Here is a 27,500-nt window from a genome sequence, read left to right as displayed (position 1 = left end):
CATACCACCCTCATGGAGTCTTTTTCTGACCATTTGAGCAGACACATGCACATTTGTGGCCTGCTGGAGGTCATTTTGCAGGGCTCTGGCAGTGCTCCTCCTGCTCCTCCTTGCACAAAGGCGGAGGTAGAGGTCCTGCTGCTGGGTTGTTGCCCTCCTACGGCCTCCTCCATGTCTCCTGATGTACTGGCCTGTCCCCTGGTAGCGCCTCCATGCTCTGGACACTACGCTGACAGACACAGCAAACCTTCTTGCCACAGCTCGCATTGATGTGCCATCCTGGATGAGCTGCACTACCTGAGCCACTTGTGTGGGTTGTAGACTCCGTCTCATGCTACCACTAGAGTGAAAGCACCGCCAGCATTCAAAAGTCACCAAAACATCAGCCAGGAAGCATAGGAACTGAGAAGTGGTCTGTGGTCACCACCTGCAGAACCACTCCTTTATTGGGGGTGTCTTGCTAATTGGCTATAATTTCCACCTGTTGTCTATTCCATTTGCACAACAGCATGTGACATTTATTGTCAATCAGTGTTGCTTCCTAAGTGGACAGTTTGATATCACAGAGGTGTGATTGACTTGGAGTTACATTGTGTTGTTTAAGTGTTCCCTTTATTTTTTTGAGCAGTGTATAAAACTGAACACTCTAAAAAATACAAAATAACAATGTGAATGAACAAACGAAAAATCAAAACAGTCCCATATGGTACAGACACAGGAAACAATCACCCACAACTCAAAAGTGAAACCAGGCTACCTAAGTATGGTTCTCAATCAGGGACAACGAATGACAGCTGCCTCTGATTGAGAACCATACCAGGCCAAACACAGAAATCTCAAATCATAGAAAAAGGAACATAGACTTCCCACCCAACTCACGCCCTGACCATACTAAAACAAAGACATCATAAAGGAACTAAGGTCAGAACGTGTCACTAGGCTACTGCTCTAATGTTGCTGGCCCACATATACATGCTTCTCCTTTTCATGGTGTTTTGTTGCAGATTTACTTTTTTATTCATTTGTCAAGCTTTAAAAACAGGAAGTCAGACTGCAACATTTTAGTAGCCGAGGTAGGACCGTGGCGCGTGTCTGTACACTTTCCCTCCGCTATCAACGGGATGCACAAAAACAACGCAATTGAAGTTGAATTCACTGATGCGTCAGGCCGTAATTTAATAAAGTAGATGACTCTAAAGTTGACTCATTTATACTCCTTTGTGTGTCCTATTCGGCCCCTTGTGTTTGACATGTGCGTTTAGTCTATTAGCTACATGACGTGTGATCATTGCCCCTGGCTAGTTTGATTGTGTTGACATTCCCAGCCTTTTTTTAAATTTAACTAGGGAAGTCAGTTAAGAACAAATTCTTATTTTCAATGATGGCCTAGGAACTGTGGGTTAACTGATCTAGGAACAGTGGGTTAACTGGTCTAGGAACAGTGGGTTAACTGGTCTAGGAACAGTGGGTTAACTGATCTAGGAACAGTGGGTTAACTGGTCTAGGAACAGTGGGTTAACTGGTCTAGGAACAGTGGGTTAACTGATCTAGGAACAGTGGGTTAACTGGTCTAGGAACAGTGGGTTAACTGATCTAGGAACAGTGGGTTAACTGATCTAGGAACAGTGGGTTAACTGCCTGTTCTAGGGCAGAACGACAGATTTGTACCTTGTCAGCTCGGGGGTTTGAACTTGCAACCTTGCGGTTACTAGTACAACGCTCTAACCACTTGGCTACCCAGTAGAGCACAGTACAGTATACTATAGCAGAACACAGTAAAGTATACTATAGCAGAACACAGTACACAGAATACTATAAGCCTTAGTTACAGTCGTCCGTTTTTGTCCAGCACATTAAAACGAAAACAGAGCATCCCGATTGGAGGCAGAAAACAATGTAACAGGCCAGCTGTGATTTACAACCTGATAGCAACATTTGTTGGACTACCAAAGAACTTTATTGGTGAATTATATGAATCATGCATTGAACTGCATCCATCTGTTCTGACAACAATTCCTTACTGTACGTCAGGGAATTTTGAGTAAAAAAAAAAAACTTTTTTAAAAACCTCATATAAAGTTTATTTTGAAGCATAAACTGGGAATTTTATATTTTTGACTGATATTACCATTGTCTGTTTGTTTCAAGTAATTTTAAAACGCTGTCAGATCCACTTTTTTTAAATGAAATATTTAGCCAGTCTTAAAAGGCAATTGACATTCAAGAAAGGGATTATTTATTAACAATCTAACCAGTTTGGATTTGAAGATAGTGTGTGTCGTTTTGTTCGGACAGACCCTCCAAGACATAAGAGTGTTTGTGTACCTGCATGAACATCCCTGTGCGTGCATTCCGCTTTTGTCTCACCTTGGTCTCTGTCCGTTGCCGTGACGGTGATCACCGTGGTTCCCGCTTCCTGGTTCTCTCTGACCTCCGCCTCTAGCTCTTCCCACTGGAACAACGGCGGCTCATCGTTCACATCAATCACGTGGACAGACAGAACCTGACTGGTGGACAGCTGGGGCATCCCATGATCCTCAGCTATGATGGTCAGGTTAAACACTTCCTGGTCCTCACGATCTAGAGCCTTCAGAATGGACAGAGAGCCTGGAGGAAATGGGAGGAGAGGAGATGATGAAAACATCAATTGGTTGACTAGATAGAACCATGTGTCCAGCCCATTTAAATATGTAAACTATTGGTAAGGAAATATCATATTTTTCAGACCTGGAAAAGGCAAGTTTTTACTGCAGTTGAGAGACAATAATGTACCAAAAAAAGTGTACAAGGTGGATCAGCCCTAAAAAATGATTGATAGACAAAACTACTCCTTTTAATAAGAAAACCTTTATTCTCCAATGTCTTCCTGATTCACATACACTGATAGCCTACTAAGAATGACAGACAGCCAAGATAGATCAGAAAAAAGAATACTCTCTCTACTTACTCTCTACTCTCCCCCTCTCTCTCTCTCCCTCTCCCCCTCTCTCTCTCCTCTCCCCTCTCCCTCCCCCTCTCTCTCTCCCTCTCCCCCCTCTCTCTTCTCTCCCCTCTCCCCTATCTGTCTCTCTCTTCTCCCTCCCTCACTCTCTCTCTATCTCTCTCCCTCTCTCTCTCTCTGTCTCTCTCTCCTCTCCCCTCTCTGTCTCTCTCTTTCTCTCCTTTCTCTCCCCTCTCTGTCTCTCTCTTCTCCCTGTCTCTCTTCGCTCTCTCCTCTCTCTCTCTCCCCATCTGTGTAGTAAAGCAGACTAACTGCAGTGTTTCAAAACTGCTTTTCTCATGAAGGATTGACTAGAGTTTCCAACATGCTGTTCTCATAAAGCTCTTTACTTTACAACACTAACACAATCACCAGGACATGCTCTCTGCTTTCTACTGAAACAAGAGAAGGTAAACATAGCTAACGTTAGCTAGCCAACTCAACGTGCCTCTCTTGGCAGGTTAGCTTGCTAGCTAACTTAACTTTTACTTGAGTAAATACTGGAGCAGCCCTGTGAAAGCATACTGGAGCAGCCCTGTGAAAGCATACTGGAGCAGCCCTGTGAAAGCATACTGGAGCAGCCCTGTGAAAGCATACTGGAGCAGCCCTGTGAAAGCATACTGGAGCAGCCCTGTGAAAGCATACTGGAGCAGCTCTGTGACAAAATATAGCAACTTATTAAAATAACGAAAGCACATTAGACAGGATGTCAGACAGGATAACATACACTATCAGACAAGCTATCAGACAGGATATCAGACAGCCTATCGACAGAATATCAGACAGGATATCAGACAGGATATCAGACAGAATATCAGACAGGATATCAGACAGGATATCAGACAGGATATCAGACAGAATATGAGACAGTATATCAGACAGGATATCAGACAGGATATCAGACAGGATATCAGACAGGATATCAGACAGGATATCAGACAGAATATGAGACAGTATATCAGACAGGATATCAGACAGGCTATCAGACAGAATATGAGACAGTATATCAGACAGGATATCAGACAGGCTATCAGACAGGCTATCAGACAGGATATCAGACACCCTATCGACAGGATATCAGACACGATATCAGACAGGATATCAGACAGGATATCAGACAGAATATCAGACAGGATATCAGACAGGATATCAGACAGGATATCAGACAGAATATGAGACAGTATATCAGACAGGATATCAGACAGGCTATCAGACAGAATATCAGACAGGATATCAGACAGGATATCAGACAGAATATGAGACAGTATATCAGACAGGATATCAGACAGGCTATCAGACAGAATATGAGACAGTATATCAGACAGGATATCAGACAGGCTATCAGACAGAATATGAGACAGTATATCAGACAGGATATCAGACAGGCTATCAGACAGGCTATCAGACAGGATATCAGACACCCTATCGACAGGATATCAGACACGATATCAGACAGGCTATCAGACAGGATATCAGACACCCTATCGACAGGATATCAGACACGATATCAGACAGGATATCAGACAGGATATCAGACAGGATATCAGACAGAACATCAGACAGGATATCAGACAGAATATCAGACAGTAGATCAGACAGGCTATCAGACAGAATATCAGACAGAATATCAGACAGAATATCAGACAGGATATCAGACAGGATATCAGACAGGATATCAGACTGGATATCAGACAGGATATCAGACCCGTTACTGTCCTTGTTCATGCAATAAAGGAGTGAAGATGTCTTGGATCACAGTTTGTGTGTGTGTTTATGTGTGTTTGTGTGTGTGTTTGTGTGTGTATTTGTGTGTTTGTGTGTGTTTGAGTGACAGTCATGTTCTGTTGAACATGGGATAAGACACACACCCCTACCACCACCCCAACAAACACCCCTACCACCACCCCAACACACACACCCCTACCACCACCCCAACACAAACACCCCTACCACCACCCCAACACACACACCCCTACCACCACCCCAACACACACCCCTACCACCACCCCAACACACACACCCCTACCACCACCCCAACACACACACCCCTACCACCACCCCAACACAAACCCCTACCACCACCCCAACACACACACCCCTACCACCACCCCAACACACACACCCCTACCACCACCCCAACACACACCCCTACCACCACCCCAACACACACACCCTACCACCACCCCAACACACACACCCCTACCACCACCCCAACACACACACCCCTACCACCACCCCAACACACACCCCACCACCACCCCAACCACCACCCCACCACCACCACCACCCCAACACACACCCCTACCACCCACCCCAACACACCACACCCCTACCACCACCCCAACAACACACCCCTACCACCCTACCACCACCCCCCACCACACACACACCCCTACCACCACCCCAACACACACACCCCTACCACCACCCCAACACACACACCCCTACCACCACCCCAACACACACCCCTACCACCACCCCAACACACACCCCTACCACCACCCCAACAAACACCCCTACCACCACCCCAACACACACACCCCTACCACCACCCCAACACACACACCCCAACCACCACCCCAACAAACACCCCTACCACCACCCCAACACACACACCCCTACCACCACCCCAACAAACACCCCTACCACCACCCCAACACACACACCCCTACCACCACCCCAACAAACACCCCTACCACCACCCCAACACACACATCCCTACCACCACCCCCAACAAACACCCCTACCACCACCCCAACAAACACCCCTACCACCACCCCAACACACACACCCCTACCACCACCCCAACACACACCCCTACCACGAGCCCTACCACCATCCCAACACACACCCCTAACACCACCCCAACACACACACCCCAACACACACCCCTACCACCACCCCAACACACACCCCTACCACCACCCCAACAACACCCCTACCACCACCCCAACACACACCCCTACCACCACCCTACCACCACCCCTACCACCACGCCAACACACACACCCCTACCACACCCCTACCACCACCCCAACACACACCCCTACCACCACCCCAACACACACCCCTACCACCACCCCAACACACACACCCCTACCACCACCCCAACACACACCCCTACCACGACCCCTACCACCATCCCAACACACACCCCTAACACCACCCCAACACACACCCCTACCACTACCCCTACCACCACCCCAACACACACCCCTACCACCACCCCTACCACCACCCCAACACACAAACCCCTACCACCACCCCAACACACACATCCCTACCACAACCCCAACACACACCCCTACCACTACCCCTACCACCACCCCAACACACACCCCTACCACCACCCCTACCACCACCCCAACACACACCCCTACCACCACCCCTACCACCACCCCAACACACACACACACCCCTACCGCGACCCCCTACCACCACCCCAACACACACCCCTAAAACCATCCCAACACACACACCCCTACCACCATCCCAACACACACACCCCTACCACCACCCCAACACACACACCCTACCACCATCCCAACACACACACCCCTACCACCATCCCAACACACACACCCCTACCACCACCCCAACACACACACCCCTACCACCACCCCAACACACACACCCTACCACCATCCCAACACACACACCCCTACCACCACCCCAACACACACTCCTACCACCACCCCTACCACCACCCCAACACACACCCCAACACACATACCCCAACCACCACCCCAACACACACACCCCTACCACCACCCCAACCCACACACCCCAACCACCACCCCCACACACACACCCCTACCACCACCCCAACACACACCCCTACCACCACCCCAACACACACCCCTACCACCACCCCAACACACACCCCTACCACCACCCCAACACACACACCCCTACCACCACCCCAACACACACCCCTACCACCACCCCTACCACCACCCTACCACCACCCCACACACACCCCTACCACCACCCCAACACACACCCCTACCACCACCCCAACACACACACCCCTACCACCACCCCAACACACACACCCCTACTACCACCCCAACACATGCACCCCTACCACCACCCCAACACACACCCCTACCACCACCCCAACACACACACCCCTACCACCACCCCAACACACACACCCCTACCACCACCCCAACACACACACCCCTACTACCACCCCAACACACACACCCCTACCACCACCCCAACACACACACACACCCCAACACACACCCCTACCACCACCCCAACACACAAACCCCTACCACCACCCCAACACACACACCCCTACCACCACCCCAACACACACACCCCTACCACCACCCCAACACACACACCCCTACCACCACCCCAACACACACACCCCTACCACCACCCCAACACACACACCCCAACACACACCCCTACCACCATCCCAACACACACACCCCAACCACCACCCCAACACACACACCCCTACCACCACCCCAACACACACACCCCAACACACACCCCTACCACCACCCCAACACACAAACCCCTACCACCACCCCAACACACACACCCCTACCACCACCCCAACACACACCCCTACCACCACCCCAACACACACACCCCTACCACCACCCCAACACACACCCCTACCACCACCCCTACCACCACCCCTACCACCACCCCAACTCACACACCCCTACCACCCACCCAACACACACACCCCTACCACCACCCCAACACACACCCCTACCACGACCCCTACCACCATCCCAACACACACCCCTACCACCACACCTACCACCACCCCAACACACACCCCTACCACCACCCCTACCACCACCCCAACACACACCCCTACCACCACCCCTACCACCACCCCTACCACCACCCCAACACACACACCCCTACCACGACCCCTACCACCACCCCAACACACACACCCCTACCACCACCCCAACACACACACCCCTACCACCACCCCAACACACACACACCCCTACCACCATCCCAACACACACACCCCTACCACCATCCCAACACACACACCCCAACCACCACCCCAACACACACCCCTACCACCACCCCAACACCCCTACCACCACCCCAACACACACCCCTACTACCACCCCAACACACACACCCCTACCACCACCCCAACACACACCCCTACCACCACCCCAACACACACACCCCTACCACCACCCCAACACACACACCCCTACCACCACCCCAACACACACACCCCTACTACCACCCCAACACACACACCCCTACCACCACCCCACCACACACACCCCTACCACCACCCCAACACACACACCCCAACACACACACCCCTACCACCACCCCAACACACACACCCCTACCACCACCCCGACACACACACCCCAACACACACACCCCAACACACACCCCTACCACCACCCCAACACACACACCCTACCACCATCCCAACACACACACCCCTACCACCACCCCAACACACACACCCCAACACACACACCCCAACACACACACCCCTACCACCACCCCTACCACCATCCCAACACACACACCCCTACCACCACCCCAACACACACACCCCTACCACCATCCCAACACACACACCCCTACCACCATCCCAACACACACACCCCTAACACCACCCCAACACACGCCTACCACCACCCCAACACACACACCCCCAACACACACACCCCTACCACCAACCCAACACACACACCCCTACCACCATCCCAACACACACACCCCTACCACCACCCCAACACACACACCCCTACCACCACCCCAACACACACACCCCTACCACCACCCCACCACACACACCCCTACCACCACCCCAACACCCCTACCACCACCCCAACACACACACCCTACCACCACGCCAACACACACCCCTACCACCACCCCAACACACACACCCTTACCACCATCCCAACACACACACCCCTCTATCAATTTCACATGACTGGGCAGGGGCACAGCCATTGGTCGGCCTGGGAGGGCATAGGCCCACCCACTTTGGAGCGAGCTCCGACCACTGGGGAGCCAGATCCAGCCAATCAAAATGAGTTTTTCCCCATAGAAGGGCTTTATGACAGACAGAAATACTCCTCTTTGGACGTACTGCCAAATTCTCTGAAACGATGTTGGAGGCGGCTTATTGTAAAGAAATGAACATTCGATTTTCTAGCAATTGCTCAGATGGAAATTCCTGCAGTCAACATGCCAATTGCACGCTCCCTCAAAACTTGTAACATCTGTTACATTGTGTTGTGTGACAAAACTGCTTGTTTTAGAGTGGCCTTTTATTGTCCCCAGCACAAGGTGCATCTGTGTAATGATCATGCTGTTTAATCAGCTTCTTGATATGCCACACCTGTCAGGTGGATGGACTATCTTGACAAAGCTTTTTGTACTTCCCCTCTCTCCTTCTCTCCACCTCTTTCCTTCTCTCCATATCGTTCCTTCTCTCCATATCGTTCCTTCTCTCCATATCTTTCATTCTCTCCATCATTAGCTTGTCTCCTACTCCCCCTATAAAGCCTGAGTGACCCCCCCCCATCTATAATACAAGATGAGGAGTGACTGAAACCAGAAGTTAAACATTAATAGTAGGTTATTCAGCAGCCTCTCCTCTCGAAAGTAACGGCTTAAAGAAACTAAGCTCATCTGGAACCGCCATTACAGACTACCCCTCTGTACTGTAGACTACCCCTCTGTACTGTAGACTACCCCTCTGTACTGTAGACTACCCCTCTGTTAATTCCAAGCAGCGTGGGATGTGTGTGTGTGTGTGTGTGTGTGTGTGTGTGTGTGTGTGTGTGTGTGTGTGTGTGTGTGTGTGTGTGTGTGTGTGTGTGTGTGTGTGTGTGTGTGTAGTGTGTGTGTGTAGTGTGTGTGTGTGTGTGTGTGTGTGTGTGTGTGTGTGTGTGTGTGTGTGTGTGTGTGTGTGTGTAGTGTGTGTAGTGTGTGTGTGTGTGTGTGTGTGTGTGTGTGTGTGTAGTGTAGTGTGTGTGTGTAGTGTGTCTGTGTAGTGTGTGTGTGTCTGTGTAGTGTGTGTGTGTGTGTGTGTGTGTGTGTGTGTGTGTGTGTGTGTGTGTGTGTGTGTGTGTGTGTGTGTGTGTGTAGTGTATCACACACAGAGGCCTCCATTATATCACCCATTGCTGATGATTGAGAAAGGACATGTTCCTATATACATATATAACATATCAAAGGGTTTCCTCTGCTTCTCTATAATACAACCAGGTTCCCATGAACACATCTGTCATTAGAGGAAAACCAAAGAATTAACATGCATCTCAAATGGCACCCTATCCCCTATATAGTGCACTACTTTAGACCAGAGCTCTATGGCACCCTATCCCCTATATAGTGCACTACGTTAGACCAGAGCTCTATGGCACCCTATTCCCTATATAGTGCACTGCTTTAGACCAGAGCTCTATGGCACCCTATTCCCTATATAGTGCACTACTTTAGACCAGAGCCCTATGGCACCCTATCCCCTATATAGTGCACTACGTTAGACCAGAGCTCTATGGCACCCTATTCCCTATATAGTGCACTGCTTTAGACCAGAGCTCTATGGCACCCTATTCCCTATATAGTGCACTGCTTTAGACCAGAGCTCTATGGCACCCTATCCCCTATATAGTGCACTACGTTAGACCAGAGCTCTATGGCACCCTATTCCCTATATAGTGCACTGCTTTAGACCAGAGCTCTATGGCACCCTATCCCCTATATAGTGCACTACGTTAGACCAGAGCCCTATGGCACCCTATCCCCTATATAGTGCACTACTTTAGACCATAGCCCTATGCCACCCTATCCCCTATATAGTGCACTACTTTAGACCAGAGCCCTATGGCACCCTATTCTCTATATAGTGGACTACTTTAGACCAGAGTCCTATGGCACCCTATTCCCTATATAGTGCACTACTTTAGACCAGAGCCCTATGGTACCCTATTCCCTATATAGTACACTACTTTAGACCAGAGCCCTATGGCACCCTATTCCCTATATAGTACACTACTTTAGACCAGAGCCCTATGGCACCCTATTCCCTATATAGTGCACTACTTTAGACCAGAGCCCTATGGCACCCTATTCCCTATATAGTGCACTACTTTAGACCAGAGCCCTATATAGTGCACTACTTTAGACCAGAGTTCTATGGCAACCTATTCCCTATGTAGTGCACTACTTTAGACCAGAGCCCTATGGGCCATTTGGAACTCAAGAGTACACAGAAATTACGGTTAATGTGCCTTGCTCAAGGGCACATCGACCGATTTTTTTCTCACATAGTCGGCTTGGGGATTCAAACCAGCGAACCTTTCATTTACTGTGCCCAACACTCTTAAAATATTGCTCTGTTGAATGAGCTGAGGGGTTAAGGAATGTTTTAACAGCCAGAGGCTCTGTAGACACAACTCAGGAGCACATCTTGGTTGAAATCACAGGAGGCTGTTGAGTGGAGGACGGCTCATGAAAAAATGTCTGGACTGGAGCCAATGGAATATCATCAAACGCATAGAACCCTGTTCTGTTTCAGCTGTCTTTGTGCTTGTCTCCACCCCCCTCCCTCTCCAGTTGTCACCCATCTTTCTCATTATCCCCCGTGTATTTATACCTGTGTTCTCTGTTTGTCTGTTGTCAGTTCGTTTATGTTTCGTCTAGCCTACCAGCGTTTTTCCCCTCGGCTTGTTCTCTAGTTTTCCGGGTGTTTACCATTCTGCCTGACCCTGACCCTGAGCCTGCCTGCAGTCCTGTACCTTTGCCCCACTACTCTGGATTACCGACCTCTGCCTGACCCTGACCCCTGCCTGACTCTGACCCTGACCTGTGGGTTTACCTGTCCCTGTTTAAGGAATAAACTTTAGTTTCTTCAAACACTGTCTGCACCTGGGTTATACCTTAAAACGTGATAGAAATCAAAGTGTTTGATGTATTTGATACTGATACTGCTCCAGCCATTACCACGAGACCATCCTCCCCAATTAAAAGGTGCCACCAATCACCTGTGGCTGAAATACTATTAGAAATGATTTATAATACTCTATCTGAGCTGGATTGAGTTTGACTGGCGCAATGGAACCAATAGAACAGTGACACTGGCTACAAGACCCGCCCATCCAGGAAGACAAGAAGAAAAACATGCTGAAAGTATCGGAAAGATTTCAAATAGTATTTAAACCCAGGCCTGCTTCAGGAGTGGGATGTAATGGCTTGTAATGGATCCATGGAAACTTGTGGTAGTTCAAGCTCCTATGGTAGGGATAATGATTAAGGTCAATGATGTAACTCTATAGAATAAGCCTACATGATAAAGACTCCAATGTGTTAAATCAATAAGGGACCAACTGCAGAATAATACTATACTAGTGAAACATCACTTGTACTGTAGGGCGTCTCTAAAGACTGTAAAGACTGTAAAACGTTGAAATCTCTACCCTGCTTGTAAATAAATATACATATATGCCTTCAGAAAGTATTCAGACCCCTTGACTTTGTCCACATGTTGTTATGTTGCAGCCTAGTTCTAAAATGGATTAAAATCGTTTTTTTCCCCTCATCAATCTACACACAATACCCTATAATGATATCACAATACCCAATAATGACATCACAATACCCTATAATGACATCACAATACCCCATAATGACAACACAATACCCCATAATGACATCACAATACCCCATAATGACATCACAATACCCTATAATGACATCACAATACCCCATAATGACATCACAATACCCCATAATGACATCACAATACCCCATAATGACATCACAATACCCCATAATGACATCACAATACCCCATAATGACATCACAATACCCTATAATGACATCACAATACCCCATAATGACATCACAATACCCCATAATGACGAAGCAAAAACAGTTTTTATAAATGTTTGCTAATTTAAAAAAAACTTTTTAAAAAAAAACTTAAATAGCACATTTTACATAAGTAGTCAGACAATTTACTCAGTACTTTGTTGAAGCACCTTTGGCAGCAATTACAGCCTTGAGTCTTGGGTATGACGCTACAAGCTTGGCACACCTGTATTTAGGGAGTTTCTCCCATTCTTCTCTGCAGAACCTCAAGCTCTGTCAGGTAGGATGGGGAGCGTTGCTACACAGCTATTTTCAGGTCTCTAAAAGAGAATTTAGATCGGGTTCAAGTCCGGGCTCTGGCTGGGCCACTCAAGGACATTCAGAGACTTGTACTGAAGCCACTCCGGCATTGTCTTGGCTGTGTGCTTAGGGTCGTTGTCCTATTGGAAGGTGAACCTTCACCCCAGTCTAAGGTCCTGAGCGCTCTGGAGCAGGTTTTCATCAAGGATCTCTCTGTACTTTGCTCCGTTCATCTTTCCCTCGATCCTGACTAGTCTCCTAGTCCCTGCCGCTGAAAAACATCCCCACAGCATGATGCTGCCACCACCATGCTTCACCGTAGGGATGGTGCCAGGTTTCAACCAGACGTGACGCCTGGAACTTATTTCATTTAGCAGGCGTGCCTCAACAATTCCTTCGACCTCATGGCTTGGTTTTTTCTCTGACATGCACTGTCAACTGTGGGACGTTATATAGACAGGTGTGTGCCTTTCCAAATCATGTCCAATCCATTTAATTTACCACAGGTGGACTCCAATCAAGTTGTAGAAACATCTCAAGAATGATCAATGGAAACAGGATGCACCTGAGCTCAATTTAGAGTCTCATAGCAAAGGGTCTGAATACTTATTTTAAAAATGTATTTCTGTTTTTTATTTTTAATACATTTGTAAGAATTTCAAAATAACAGTTTTTGCTTTGTCATTATGGGGTATTTGTGTGCAGATTGCTGAGGAATTAATTTTATTTAATCAATTTTAGAACTAGGCTGTAAACGTAAAAAAATTTGGAAAAAGTGAAGGGGTCTGAACACTTTCCGAAGGCACTGAATATGATTCTCCCTGTGCTATGGTCTGAGACAGAGGTCGCAGGGTTAGGGAGAATTACAGGTGTAGGATCTTAATTTGACCTGTATTGACGGAGTAAAATTAATCCCGCTGCAACTGGATTTGAACATTTAGTCCATTGTTTGATATGTGGTTAGGCTATTAGCTGGTCAAAATGAGGAATGTGGAATACTGTTAATATAACCGTGTGAGTTTGAACTTTCAGTGAATTCATGCCTTTCCTGCGCCTCAGGAACAAAAGAGTGATCAAATTAAGATCCTCCATCTGTAGGGTTGAGTCTGTGTTGGAAGTCTCAGTAGTGTTAGGATCTTACTTGTGTCAGAGGCCAGGGGTTAAGGGTCAGAAGTCTTACCGGTGTTGGGGTTGAGGCTGAAGCGTCCAGCGCCGTTCCCTAATTGGATGCTGTAGGACACTCGTCCGTTCTCTCCCTCATCCTCGTCACGAGCCATTACATACACAACCACGAACCTGACAATACACAGAAACACACAGCAGATAGTCAGGACCTGGACCTTAAATGTCCAGCTAGGTTCTTAGCATCAATCTTTTACTTTAATTTGTGATTCAGGCCTCAACCATGTCTCCTCTTGACAAGGTCTACAGGTTTCTCCTCTTGACAAGGTCTACAGGTTTCTCCTCTTGACAAGGTCTACAGGTTTCTCCTCTTGACAAGGTCTACAGAGTTCTCCTCTTGACAAGGTCTACAGAGTTCTCCTCTTGACAAGGTCTACAGAGTTCTCCTCTTCACAAGGTCTACAGAGTTCTCCTTTTGACAAGTCTACAGGTTTCTCCTCTTGACAAGGTCTACAGAGTTCTCCTCTTCACAAGGTCTACAGATTTTTCCTAATGTCTCCTCTTGATAAGGTCTACAAAGTTCTCCTCATGTCTCCTCTTGACAAGGTCTCCTCATGTCTCCTCTTGACAAGGTCTCCTCATGTCTCCTCTTGACAAGGTCTACAGAGTTCTCCTCATGTCTCCTCTTGACAAGGTCTCCTCATGTCTCCTCTTGACAAGGTCTCCTCATGTCTCCTCTTGACAAGGTCTACAGATTTTTTCTAATGTCTCCTCTTGATAAGGTCTACAGATGCATACACGGTATCTGGACTAGACTATGGACAGCCAACTTCTTACAATATAGGGGTAAATTCTCCCCTATAATGTTGTGTTTTAAATCATTTGAATGAGATATGCCTCCTAGTGAATGTGTTGCTCACCCGACCGGCTGGTCCTCCATAACACTGACGGCGGAGGACGAGCTGAACACGGGAACGTTGTCATTCTCATCCGTCACAAACACCCGGGCCGTCAACGACCCCCAGCGCCGCGTGGACACGTCCTCCGCCTGGTCGGTCGCTCTGACAACCAGGTAGAGGGAGGACGTGGTCTCGTGATCTAACTTCTGACCCAAGGTCAGGACCCCAGTGGAAGGGTCAAGGGTCAGGAGGTGAAGGGAGTCAGGCCAGCGGTGCTGGATTGAGTAACGCAGCTCGCTGTTGGGACCACTGCCGTCCTAAAAGAACAGAGACGTGAGAACATCCGATTAACATATTGACACCTAAAATATGAGTTTTCAGGGACAAGACATTATCTTATCAGCCCAACTACCTGAAAAGACATCATACCTTTAACTCCTACAGTGAGGTAATTCCAGCCCTGATATTGAAACCCCAACATGCTATCTCTTCTCCCCCATTTCTCAATTTATCAGATTATTGATTATATTTTACTATTTTATTATCTTTTATTTTATTATATAACCTACTACTGTCCCACCTTATCAGCAGCCTGGAAGGTGTAGATGGAGGCTCCCGGCTGGGTGTTCTCTGGTATCACTATGGTAACGGGGTCCTCGGTGAACTGGGGGGCGTGGTCATTGCTGTCTTGGACATTAATGTCCAGCTGTACTCTGTGACTGCTGGGGTACGCCAGCGTGAAATCTGATACCTCCACATGCAGAGTGTACCTGGAAGGAGAGAGAGATGGATGGATGGGAGAGAGAGGGGGAGAGAGAGAGAGAGAATAAGAGAGACAGAGAGAGAGACAGAGAGAGAATGAGAGAGAGACAGAGACAGAGAGATACAGAGAGAAAGAGACAGAGAGAGAGAGAGAGATACAGAGAGAGATACAGAGAGAGAGATACAGAGAGAGAGAGAGAGACAGAGAGAGAGAGAAACAGAGAGAGAGAGACAGAGAGAGAGGGACAGAGATACAGAGAGAGAGAGAGACAGAGAGAGATATAGAGATACAGAGAGAGAGAGATACAGAGAGAGAGAGAGAAAGAAAGAAAGAAAGAAAGAAAGAAAGAAAGAAAGCAAGACGGAGCGAGAGAGAGAGAGAGAGAGAGAGAGAGAGACAGTCAAGTCAAGTTGAGATAGAAGTAAATGATAGAAAAAGGAAATCTCCTCTCCCAGATGTCTCCCATATAATAGGTTTAATGAAACTAGCAGGTTCACCTGTCCCCTTCCTCATAGTCCAGTACTCTGACCAGGTACACGTCTCCCGTAACCCGGTCAACCATGAACGTCCCCTTCCGGTCCGTCCCGCCCACCACCACGTACGTCACCTGGCCGTCCAACGACAGCGTGTCACGCTGGTCATGTGACCGGACAGAGCCAATGACAGAGCCTGGGGCGACGCCCTCCACTGAGTTGAGAGTCATGGACAGAGTGTTCTTGGCAGAAGACTTACTGGAACTCAGGACCTGCAGATGAAGACAGAGTGTGTTCAATCCAGTTCAATCCAGTTCGATCCAGTTCGATCCAGTTCAATTTAATTCAATGCAACTGGGAACCACATTTAAAATGGTTGTGAAAGCAGGGCAAAGTACCTCAAGTACCAGTCAAACATTTGGACACACCTACTCGTTCAAGGTTTTTTTTTTTTTTTTTTTACTATTTTCTCCATTGTAGAGTAATAATCGTGAAGACATCAAAACTATGAAATAACACATATGGAATCAAATAGTAACCCCCAAAAAGTGTTACACAAATCAAAATATATTTTAGATTCTTTAAAGTAGCCACCCTTTGCCTCAATGACAGTTTTGCACACTCTTGGCATTCTCTCAACCAGCTTCATGAGGTAGTCACCTGGAATGCATTTCAATTAGCAGGTGTGCCTTGTTAAAAAAGTTAATATGTGGAATTTCTTTCCATCTTAAAGACATCTTAAAGACATGAAGGTCAGTCAATGCAGCCGCAAAAACCATCAAGCGCTATGATGAAACTGAGCGTAGAGGCGGCAGGTAGTCTAGTGGTTAGAGCGTTGGGCCAGTAACCGAAAGGTTGCTGGATCGAATCCCTGACCTGACAAAGTACAAATGTGTCCATCTGCCCCCTGAACGAGGCAGTAAACCCACTGTTCCTAGGCTTTCATTGTAAATAAGAATGTGTTCTTAACTGACTTGCCTAGTTACATTTTAAAAATGTATATTTAAAAAAAATGAGTTACCAGCCTCAGACATTTCAGCCCAAATAAATGCTTCACAGAGTAACAGACACATCTCAACATCAACAGAATCAGGCATTCCTGGTCGAATTGCAGCAAAGAAATCACCACTAAAGGACACCAATAAGAAGAGACTTGCTTGGGCCAAGAAACACGAGCAATGGACATTAGACCGGTGGAAATCTGTCCTTTGGTTTTCAGTCCAAATTTGAGATTTTCGGTTCCAACCGCCGTATCTTTGTGAGACGCAGTGTAGGTGAACGGATGATCTCCGCATGTGTGGTTCCCACCGTGAAGCATGGAGGAGGAGGTGTGATGGTGTGGGGATGCTTTGCTGGTGACACTGTCATCCCATCTAGTTTGTGCTTAGTGGGACTATCATTTGTTTTTCAACAGGGCAATGACCCAACACACCTCCAGGCTGTGTAAGGTCTGTTTGACCAAGAAGGAGAGTGATGAAGTGCTGCATCAGATGACCTGGCCTCCACAATCACCTAACCTCAACCCAATTGAGATGGTTTGAGATGAGTTGGACCGCAGAGTGAAGGAAAAGCAGCCAACAAGTACTCAACATATGTGGGAACTCCATCAAGACTGTTGGAAAAGCATTCCAGGTGAAGCTGGTTGAGAGAATAACAAGAATGTGCAAAGCGGTCATCGAGGCAAAGGGTGGCTACTTTGAAGAATCTAAAATATATTTTGATTTGTTTTGAACTCTTTTCTGGTTACTACATGATTCAAAATGTATTATCTCATAGTTGTGATGTCTTCACGATTATTCTACAATGTAGAAAATAGTAAAAACATGAATGAAGAAAAACCCTGGAATGAGGTTTGTCCAAACTGTTGACTGGCACTGTATCATTTAACTCCATTCACTTTAATACAATTCATCTTCTGCTTTATGCTTGTCAAAATGAATATACTCAGACCGACAAGTCCCCCCAGGTTTGAACGGCTAAAGAAATAAACCATGTCTGGAGGGAGAGTGACAGAGAGGGACTCGAAGGAGACAGACAGACAGTTGTCCAGATGTTGTCTGTCAGTGACTATAACCGTAAAAAATGTTTTGTCCCAACAGCCTTACACAATGATTTTCCAATAGACGGAGTTGTGTCCCAACTGGCACCCTATATAGTGCACTACTTTAGACCAGAGCCATATGGCACCCTAGTCCCTATATAGTGCACTACTTTAGACCAGAGCCCTATTCCCTATATAGTGCACTACTTTAGACCATAGACCTATGGCACCCTATTCCCTATATAGTGCACTACTTTAGACCAGAGCCCTATGGCACACTATTCCCTATATAGTGCACTACTTTTGACCAGGTCCCATCGGGCTCTGGTCAAAAGTAGTGCACCCTATACTGTAGGGAATCGGGTGGCGTTTGGAACACAGGCATAATACTGAAGTGTTTGTTATGGACGTGGCAGAGAGGGGACAAGACGGGAAAACAATGATGGGAGGACAAAAAATAAACAAGTGAACATTCCCTCTCAGACACATGCTCCAACACACGCTATCGGTCAGGCCAACACGCTATCAGTCAGGCCAACACGCTATCAGTCAGGCCAACACGCTATCGGTCAGGACAACACGCTATCAGTCAGGCCAACACGCTATCGGTCAGGCCAACAAGCTATCGGTCAGGCCAACACGCTATCGGTCAGGCCAACACGCTATCGGTCAGGCCAACACGCTATCGGTCAGGCCAACATGCTATCGGTCAGACCAACACGCTATCGGTCAGGCCAACACGCTATCGGTCAGGCCAACACGCTATCGGTCAGGCCAACACGCTATCGGTCAGGCCAACACGCTATCGGTCAGGCCAACATGCTATCAGTCAGACCAACAAGCTATCGGTCAGGCCAACACCTAGTGGTCAGGCCAACACGTATCGGTCAGGCCAACACGTGTGGTCAGGCCAACACGTGTGTCGGTCAGGCCAACACGCTATCGGTCAGGCCAACACGTATCGGTCAGCTCTATGTTGACCCTAGTGGTGGGGATGTGTGTGTGTGTATGTCTCTGTGTGTGCGTGTGCGTGCGTGTGTGTGTGTGTGGTGTGCGTGCGTGTATGCGTGCGTGCGTGCGTGTGTGTGTGTGTGTGGTGTACGTGCGTGTGTGTGTGTGTGTGTGTGGGGTGTGCGTGCGTGCGTGTGTGTGTGTGATGTGCGTGTGTGCGTGTGTGCGTGTGTGTGTGTGTGTAAAACACACCAGAGCTTTTTAAACTGACTGGCAATAATAATCCCATTTCCTCTGATGTCTGCATCGTGTACATTTCTGGAGACCACTGGAGGAAAAGAGTCATGATAATTAACAGAGATTTAGACTACGTCCCAAACAGCTCCCTCTTCCCTAGATAGTCCACTACTGTTGACCAGGGCCTTAAGGAATAGAGGGCTGTTTGGGACAGGGAGAGATGGGTATAAAGGACATTTAGACAACCACAGCAGAGCACCCCGAGTCATGAGTGTGTGTGTGTGTGTGTGTGTGGTGTGTGTGTGATCCTTACTGCCAGACACACAGAGCAGAGTACCCCAAGTCTTGAGTGTGTGTGTGTGTGTGTGTGTGGTGTGTGTGTGTGTGTGTGGTGTGTGTGTGGTGTGTGTGTGGTGTGTGTGTGTGTGGTGTGTGTGTGTGTGTGCCTGTGATCTTACTGCCAGACACGCAGAGCAAAGTAGTACTGCTAATCCTGACAGGCCTAACCACATATCTAGTAACAGGGTGAATCAGGTGAATCGGGTGAATCGGGTGAATCAGGTGAATCGGGTGAATCGGGTGAATCAGGTGAATCAGGTGAATCAGGTGAATCGGGTGAATCGGGTGAATCGGGTGAATCGGGTGAATCGGGTGAATCGGGTGAATCGGGTGAATCAGGTGAATCGGGTGAATCGGGTGAATCGGGTGAATCGGGTGAATCAGGTGAATCAGGTGAATCGGGTGAATCGGGTGAATCAGGTGAATCGGGTGAATCGGGTGAATCGGGTGAATCGGGTGAATCGGGTGAATCGGGTGAATCAGGTGAATCAGGTGAATCAGGTGAATCAGGTGAATCAGGTGAATCGGGTGAATCAGGTGAATCGGGTGAATCAGGTGAATCGGGTGAATCAGGTGAATCAGGTGAATCGGGTGAATCGGGTGAATCAGGTGTGTTAGGGCTGGACTAGAGCAATGGCAGGAGCATCCGCCTGAGCGAGTTCAGAAAGACTGACGCAGAAGGACAACTCTCAGGTAGATTAATGAGAGGAGAGTTGTTGTACCGTAGGTGCCCTGCAGGGCTTCTCACCTTGGCTTTTCGTGACAACATATACCTCTGGAGCAGAAAACATGGCCCGGGATTGAAATACTTTTCTGTTTTTCACAGGCAAGGATTCAACTCTCGGTTTTTCTCTCTCTATTTCAGACTCTCTGGACTTCTACACTTCTCACACAGATGATGTGAATGAGACCCCAAGTGTTTAACACAAGGAGAGAGCAAAGGAGGACAGGACAGAACCAGCAGAGAGAGCAGAGGAGGACAGAACAGAACCAGCAGAGAGAGCAGAGGAGGACAGAACAGAACCAGCAGAGAGAGCAGAGGAGGACAGAACAGAACCAACAGAGAGAGAGAGAGCAGAGGAGGACAGAACAGAACCAGCAGAGAGAGAGAGCAGAGGAGGACAGAACAGAACTAGCAGAGAGAGAGAGAGCAGAGGAGGACAGAACAGAACCAGCAGAGAGAGAGAGCAGAGGAGGACAGAACAGAACTAGCAGAGAGAGAGAGCAGAGGAGGACAGAACAGAACTAACAGAGAGAGAGAGCAGAGGAGGACAGAACAGAACCAACAGAGAGAGAGAGAGCAGAGGAGGACAGAACAGAACTAGCAGAGAGAGAGAGCAGAGGAGGACAGAACAGAACTAGCAGAGAGAGAGAGCAGAGGAGGACAGAACAGAACCAGCAGGGAGAGAGAGCAGAGGAGGACAGAACAGAACCAACAGAGAGAGAGAGAGCAGAGGAGGACAGAACAGAACCAACAGAGATAGAGAGCAGAGGAGGACAGAACAGAACTAGCAGAGAGAGAGAGAGCAGAGGAGGACAGAACAGAACCAGCAGAGAGAGAGAGCAGAGGAGGACAGAACAGAACTAGCAGAGAGAGAGAGAGCAGAGGAGGACAGAACAGAACCAGCAGAGAGAGAGAGCAGAGGAGGACAGAACAGAACTAGCAGAGAGAGAGAGCAGAGGAGGACAGAACAGAACAACAGAGAGAGAGAGCAGAGGAGGACAGAACAGAACCAACAGAAGCAGAGGAGGACAGAACAGAACCAACAGAGATAGAGAGCAGAGGAGGACAGAACAGAACTAGCAGAGAGAGAGAGAGCAGAGGAGGACAGAACAGAACTAGCAGAGATAGAGAGCAGAGGAGGACAGAACAGAACTAACATAGAGAGAGAGAGCAGAGGAGGACAGAACAGAACAAGCAGAGAGAGAGAGCAGAGGAGGACAGAACAGAACCAGCAGAGAGAGAGAGCAGAGGAGGACAGAACAGAACTAACAGAGAGAGAGAGAGCAGAGGAGGACAGAACAGAACTAGCAGAGAGAGAGAGAGCAGAGGAGGACAGAACAGAACCAACAGAGAGAGAGAGAGCAGAGGAGGACAGAACAGAACCAGCAGAGAGAGAGAGCAGAGGAGGACAGAACAGAACTAGCAGAGAGAGAGAGAGCAGAGGAGGACAGAACAGAACTAGCAGAGAGAGAGAGCAGAGGAGGACAGAACAGAACTAGCAGAGAGAGAGAGCAGAGGAGGACAGAACAGAACTAGCAGAGAGAGAGAGAGACAGAGCAGAGGAGGACAGAACAGAACAAGCAGAGAGAGAGAGAGCAGAGGAGGACAGAACAGAACAAGCAGAGAGAGAGAGCAGAGGAGGACAGAACAGAACCAGCAGAGAGAGAGAGCAGAGGAGGACAGAACCGAACCAGCAGAAAGAGAGAGAGAGCAGAGGAGGACAGAACAGAACAAGCAGAGAGACAGAGCAGAGGAGGTCAGAACAGAACTAGCAGAGAGAGAGAGCAGCAGAGGAGGACAGAACAGAACCAGCAGAGAGAGAGAGCAGAGGAGGTCAGAACAGAACCAGCAGAGATACTGCATCGTGTGTGTGTGTTGTGTGTGTGTGTGTGTGTGTGTGTGTGTGTGTGTGTGTGTGTGTGTGTGTGTGTGTGTGTGTATGTGCGTGCGTGCGTGTGTGTGTGTGTGTGTGCGTTACCTGAATGCGTAGGGGACAGGTAGAGGTGTGTGGAGGTGTGCCGTGGTCAGAAGCTGACACTGTCAGGTTGTACTCAGCCCTCTCACCGTGTCTCAGAGAGGACGAGCAACGTAGTTCTCCTGTGGTGGGGTTCAATGTGAAACACTCCACTCTGGAACCTGGATAGGAGACAACCCAGACACAGATCTCCTGCAGAGTTACATCCCTGGTCCACGCTACTACCTCTAATCCACCCGACTCACGAAACACTTTTAGTTTGTAAATGATGTCTGCTTTGCTTAATATTTTTTTTAAATGTTTTATACTTTTACTTTTGATACTTAAGTATATTTAAAACCAAAAAACACTTTTACTCAAGTAGTATTTTACTCACTTTTACTTGAGTCATTTTTTATTAAGGTATCTTGACAATCTATGACAATTGGGTGTGTGGGTGTGTGTTAGTTCTTACCTGACAGTGAGTAATGGAGTGTTCCGTTCTCTCCCTCATCAGGATCTTTAGCTGTTACTGTCCCCAAGACTGAGCCAGGCTGGGAATCCTCCATCACCTACACAGAGAGAGAGAGAGAGAGAGAGAGAGAGAGAGAGAGAGAGAGAGAGAGAGAGAGACAGAGAGAGACAGAGAGAGAGAGAGAGAGAGAGAGAGAGAGAGAGAGAGACAGATAGAGAGAGAGAGCGAGAGCGAGAGAGAGAGCATTATTCATCTGCCCTCCAGCCAAAACGTTTGTCCAACCCTGGTGTAAGGGATACAATTTGGGATTGGATGTCCCCTCTCTTACCTGTATTAGCAGTTCCCTGTCGGGGTGGGCGTGGTTAAAGACAGGGGCGTTGTCGTTCTCATCCAATAGAGTGATGTGGGCAGTACCCGTAGCGCTGCGAGCGGGCGTGCCTCCGTCTTGTACCACAACCACCAGCTGGTAGCTAGACTGCTGCTCTCTGTCGAGAGATAACCTAGTACTGATCTCACCTAGAGAGAGAGAAGAGGGAGAGAGAGAGAGACGAGGAGGGAGAGAGAGAAAGATGAAGAGGGAGGGAACGAGAGAAAGAGAGAGACACGAGAGAGAGAGAGAGAGAGAGAGAGAGAGAGAGGGAGGGAGGGAGGAAGGAAGGAAGGAAGAGAGAGAGACAGAGAGAGAGAGGGAGGGACAGAGAGAGAGAGGGAGAGGAAGGAAGAGAAAGAGAGAAAGAGAGAGAGAGAGAGAGAGAGAGAGAGAGAGAGAGAGAGAGAGAGAGAGAGAGAGAAGAGAGAGAGAGAGAGAGAGGGAGAGAAGGAGAGAGAGAGAGAGAGAGAGAGGAGAGACAGAGAGAAGAGAGACAGAGAGAGAGAGAGACAGAGAGAGAGAGAGAGAGAGAGAGAGACAGAGAGAGAGAGACAGAGAGAGAGAGAGACAGAGAGAGAGAGACAGAGAGAGAGAGAGAGAGAGAGACAGAGAGACAGAGACAGAGAGAGAGAGAGAGACAGAGAGAGAGAGACAGAGACAGAGAGAGAGAGAGAGACAGAGAGAGAGAGAGAGAGAGAGAGAGACAGAGAGAGAGAGAGAGAGAGAGAGAGAGAGACAGAGAGAGAGAGAGAGAGACGAAGAGGGAGGGAAGAGAGAGAGAGAAAGAGAGGGGGAGAAAGAGAGACAGAGAGAGAGAGAGAGAGAGAGAGAGAGAGAGAGAGAGAGAGAGAGAGAGAGAATAAAAGGTAGAGGGAGAATGGAGAGTCAAGGCAGGGTTGAAGAGAGTTGAAATAAAGGAACAGAGTAGGATAGACACACATTAGACAGGTTTAAATGACTGTTTATCTACAGAGTTGATCTACATGTCTACTGTCAGGTACACTAACAATCTCAGTAAGTCCTTGGTCCAGCTCGTAGCAGGAGGGCTGATCTAGGATCTAATCTTTTTTTTAAGATTAAAATGAATTAGATTCATATGGACAGATCCCAGATCAGCACTCGTCCTCCGAGACCCTTGGTGGCGTTCCTCACCTGTGTGTGAGTTGATCTGGAAGTGTCTGTCAGTGTGCAGGAGTCTGAAGGTCAGTCTGGCATTCAGTCCTGCGTCTCTGTCGGTAGCCGACACGCGGCCGAACCCCGTGCCCGCCGGAAGGTTCTCTCTCACAGCCAGAAACACCCTCTCCTGACTCAGACGGGGACTGTTGTCGTTCTCATCTGTCACAGAGACCCTCACCGTGGCACTGCCAGTCCTGCCCGCCACAGCCGCGCCCTGCGCAGAACGGAGGACGATTAACATACAGTAGATAGAGATATGCTAGACGAAACCTGTGTGTTCTATGTGTTGTACACCAGGTCTCTAAACCAGTCTATATGAAGGTAAACCACCAGTCTACATGAAGGTAAACCACCAGTCTACATGAAGGTAAACCACCAGTCTACATGAAGATAAACCACCAGTCTACATGAAGGTAAACCACAAGTCTACATGAAGGTAAACCACCAGTCTACATGAAGGTAAACCACCAGTCTACATGAAGATAAACCACCAGTCTACATGAAGGTAAACCACCAGTCTACATGAAGATAAACCACCAGTCTACATGAAGGTAAACCACCAGTCTACATGAAGGTAAACCACCAGTCTACATGAAGGTAAACCACCAGTCTATATGAAGATAAACCACCAGTCTACATGAAGATAAACCACCAGTCTACATGAAGATAAACCACCAGTCTACATGAAGATAAACCACCAGTCTACATGAAGGTAAACCACCAGTCTACATGAAGGTAAACCACCAGTCTACATGAAGATAAACCACCAGTCTACATGAAGGTAAACCACCAGTCTACATGAAGATAAACCACCAGATAAACCACCAGTCTACATGAAGGTAAACCACCAGTCTACATGAAGGTAAACCACCAGTCTACATGAATAAACCACCAGAAGATAAACCACCAGTCTACATGAAGGTAAACCACCAGTCTACATGAAGATAAACCACCAGTCTACATGAAGATAAACCACCAGTCTACATGAAGATAAACCACCAGTCTACATGAAGGTAAACCACCAGTCTACATGAAGGTAAACCACCAGTCTACATGAAGGTAAACCACCAGTCTACATGAAGATAAACCACCAGTCTACATGAAGGTAAACCACCAGTCTACATGAAGGTAAACCACAAGTCTACATGAAGGTAAACCACAAGTCCACATTTATTTTACCTTTATTTTACTAGGCAAGTCAGTTAAGAACAAATTCTTATTTTCAATGACGGCCTAGGAACAGTGGGTTAACTGCCTTGTTCAGGGGCAGAACGACAGATTTGTACCTTGTCAGCTCGGGGTTTGAACTTGCAACCTTCTGGTTACTAGTCCAACACTCTAACCACTAGGCTACCCTGCCACCTCTACACTCTAACCACTAGGCTACCCTGCCAACCGAAGGTAAACCACAAGTCCACATGAAGGTAAAATAAGAGTGATCGTCTGCCCTAAACTGCTGTGTTCCTCACCTGCCCTCCGGGTCCAGAGGTTGCCACCACCGTCAGTAGATATATGTCCTTAGCCTCCCGGTCCAGAGAGCTACGAACGAACAACCACCCACTATCTGGGGCGACCCCGAACCCTGCCGCGTCACCGTCCGGATGCAGTCTGTACGACACCGAGGAAGAGGAGGAGCCACCGCCGTTCCCAGCAGCCTCTCTGTTAAGGGCGCGGACCTGTAGGACGCGTGTGTTTAGAGGCGTGTTCTCCTGTAGCTCCACGCGGTACGTTAGCGTGTCGAAAGCGGGGCCCTGCGCATCCTGAGCCTGGACATGCACAACTAACGTGAAGGTAGAGCTGAGCTGGGGGGCTCCACCATCTTTAGCTACCACCTGGGAGAAGGGGAGGGAGGGGGAGGGAGGGAGGGGGGGCAGGGGGCAGGGAGGCAGGGAGCAGGGAGGAGGGGGGGCAGGGAGGCAGGAGGGGGAGGGAGGCAGGGAGGAGGAGGGGGGCAGGGAGGGAGGGAGGAGGGGGCAGGGAGGGAGATAGGGAGGAGGAGGAGGGAGAGAGAAGATCAATGAGTAATCTAATTTAATATAGACAAGTACATGTGATGGGCCTATTGGTACATTCTTCAAAGAAAAAAACTTTATTAGGGAGTTTATTTTACTATTTGATCTAAATTAGATTTTAAATGATTTTAAATTCTCCCTAACCTGTAGGTCGTAGCGCGGAACACTTTCGTAGTTCAGTCCACCAATCAGCTTCAGCTCCCCGCTTCCCCGGTCCACGCCAAACATCCTTTGACCGCTACTGCCCCCCGTGCCGATCGAGACCAGGTCAAAACTCAGCTGACCGTTTGGACCTGAGTCCCTGTCAGTGGCCTGAACCCGGTACACCACCGTTCCCATTTTAGTCACCTCCGGGAGAAGGAGGGATTCGGAGGAGGAGGGAAGGAAGGAGGGAGCGTTGTCATTGACGTCTGAGATGGTGATGCGTACGCGTGTGGTTCCGTAGGCGGGCGGCGAGCCGTAGCGAGCCAGGACTTCCAGGTCGAGACTGGGACAGGCCTCGTGGTCCAGAGGGACAGAGGAACGGAGCGCCCCGGAGGTAGAGTCCATGGTGAAATAACCATCTGGGTCACCGGATGAGATGGAATAGGAGATGTCCTGGGAAGGACCTGAGAGAGGGATGGAGGGAGAGATGGGGAGGGAGGGAGGGAGGGAGGGAGGGAGGGAGGGAGGGAGGGGGAGAGGGAGGGAGGGAGGGAGGGAGGGAGGGAGGGAGGGGAGGGGGGAGGGAGGGAGGGAGGGAGGGAGGGAGGGAGGGGGAGGGAGGGAGGGAGGGAGGGAGGGAGGGAGGGAGGGAGGGAGGGAGGGAGGGAGGGAGGGAGGGAGGGAGGGAGGG

The 27,500-nt window shown here is 48.7% G+C and overlaps 1 protein-coding gene across 1 annotated transcript in view; it reads right to left on the bottom strand.

The window, feature by feature from the left end:
* The window catches only part of LOC112230721 (protocadherin-16), a 280,642-nt gene that overhangs the window by 44,528 nt on the left and 208,614 nt on the right, over positions 1-27,500 (bottom strand). Inside the window, 11 exon segments of the mRNA XM_042311192.1 lie at positions 2,368-2,607; positions 14,310-14,425; positions 15,172-15,467; positions 15,731-15,920; positions 16,411-16,658; positions 22,657-22,814; positions 23,108-23,204; positions 23,436-23,623; positions 24,630-24,867; positions 26,123-26,485; positions 26,810-27,273. Coding sequence (XP_042167126.1) covers positions 2,368-2,607; positions 14,310-14,425; positions 15,172-15,467; positions 15,731-15,920; positions 16,411-16,658; positions 22,657-22,814; positions 23,108-23,204; positions 23,436-23,623; positions 24,630-24,867; positions 26,123-26,485; positions 26,810-27,273 — 2,598 coding nt within the window.

The sequence above is a fragment of the Oncorhynchus tshawytscha genome, linkage group LG33 (assembly GCF_018296145.1).
Source record: "Oncorhynchus tshawytscha isolate Ot180627B linkage group LG33, Otsh_v2.0, whole genome shotgun sequence".
Taxonomy (NCBI): Eukaryota; Metazoa; Chordata; class Actinopteri; order Salmoniformes; family Salmonidae; genus Oncorhynchus; species Oncorhynchus tshawytscha.
Note: the sequence above shows the minus strand (reverse complement) of the source record. Positions and strands in the feature narration are given on the sequence as shown.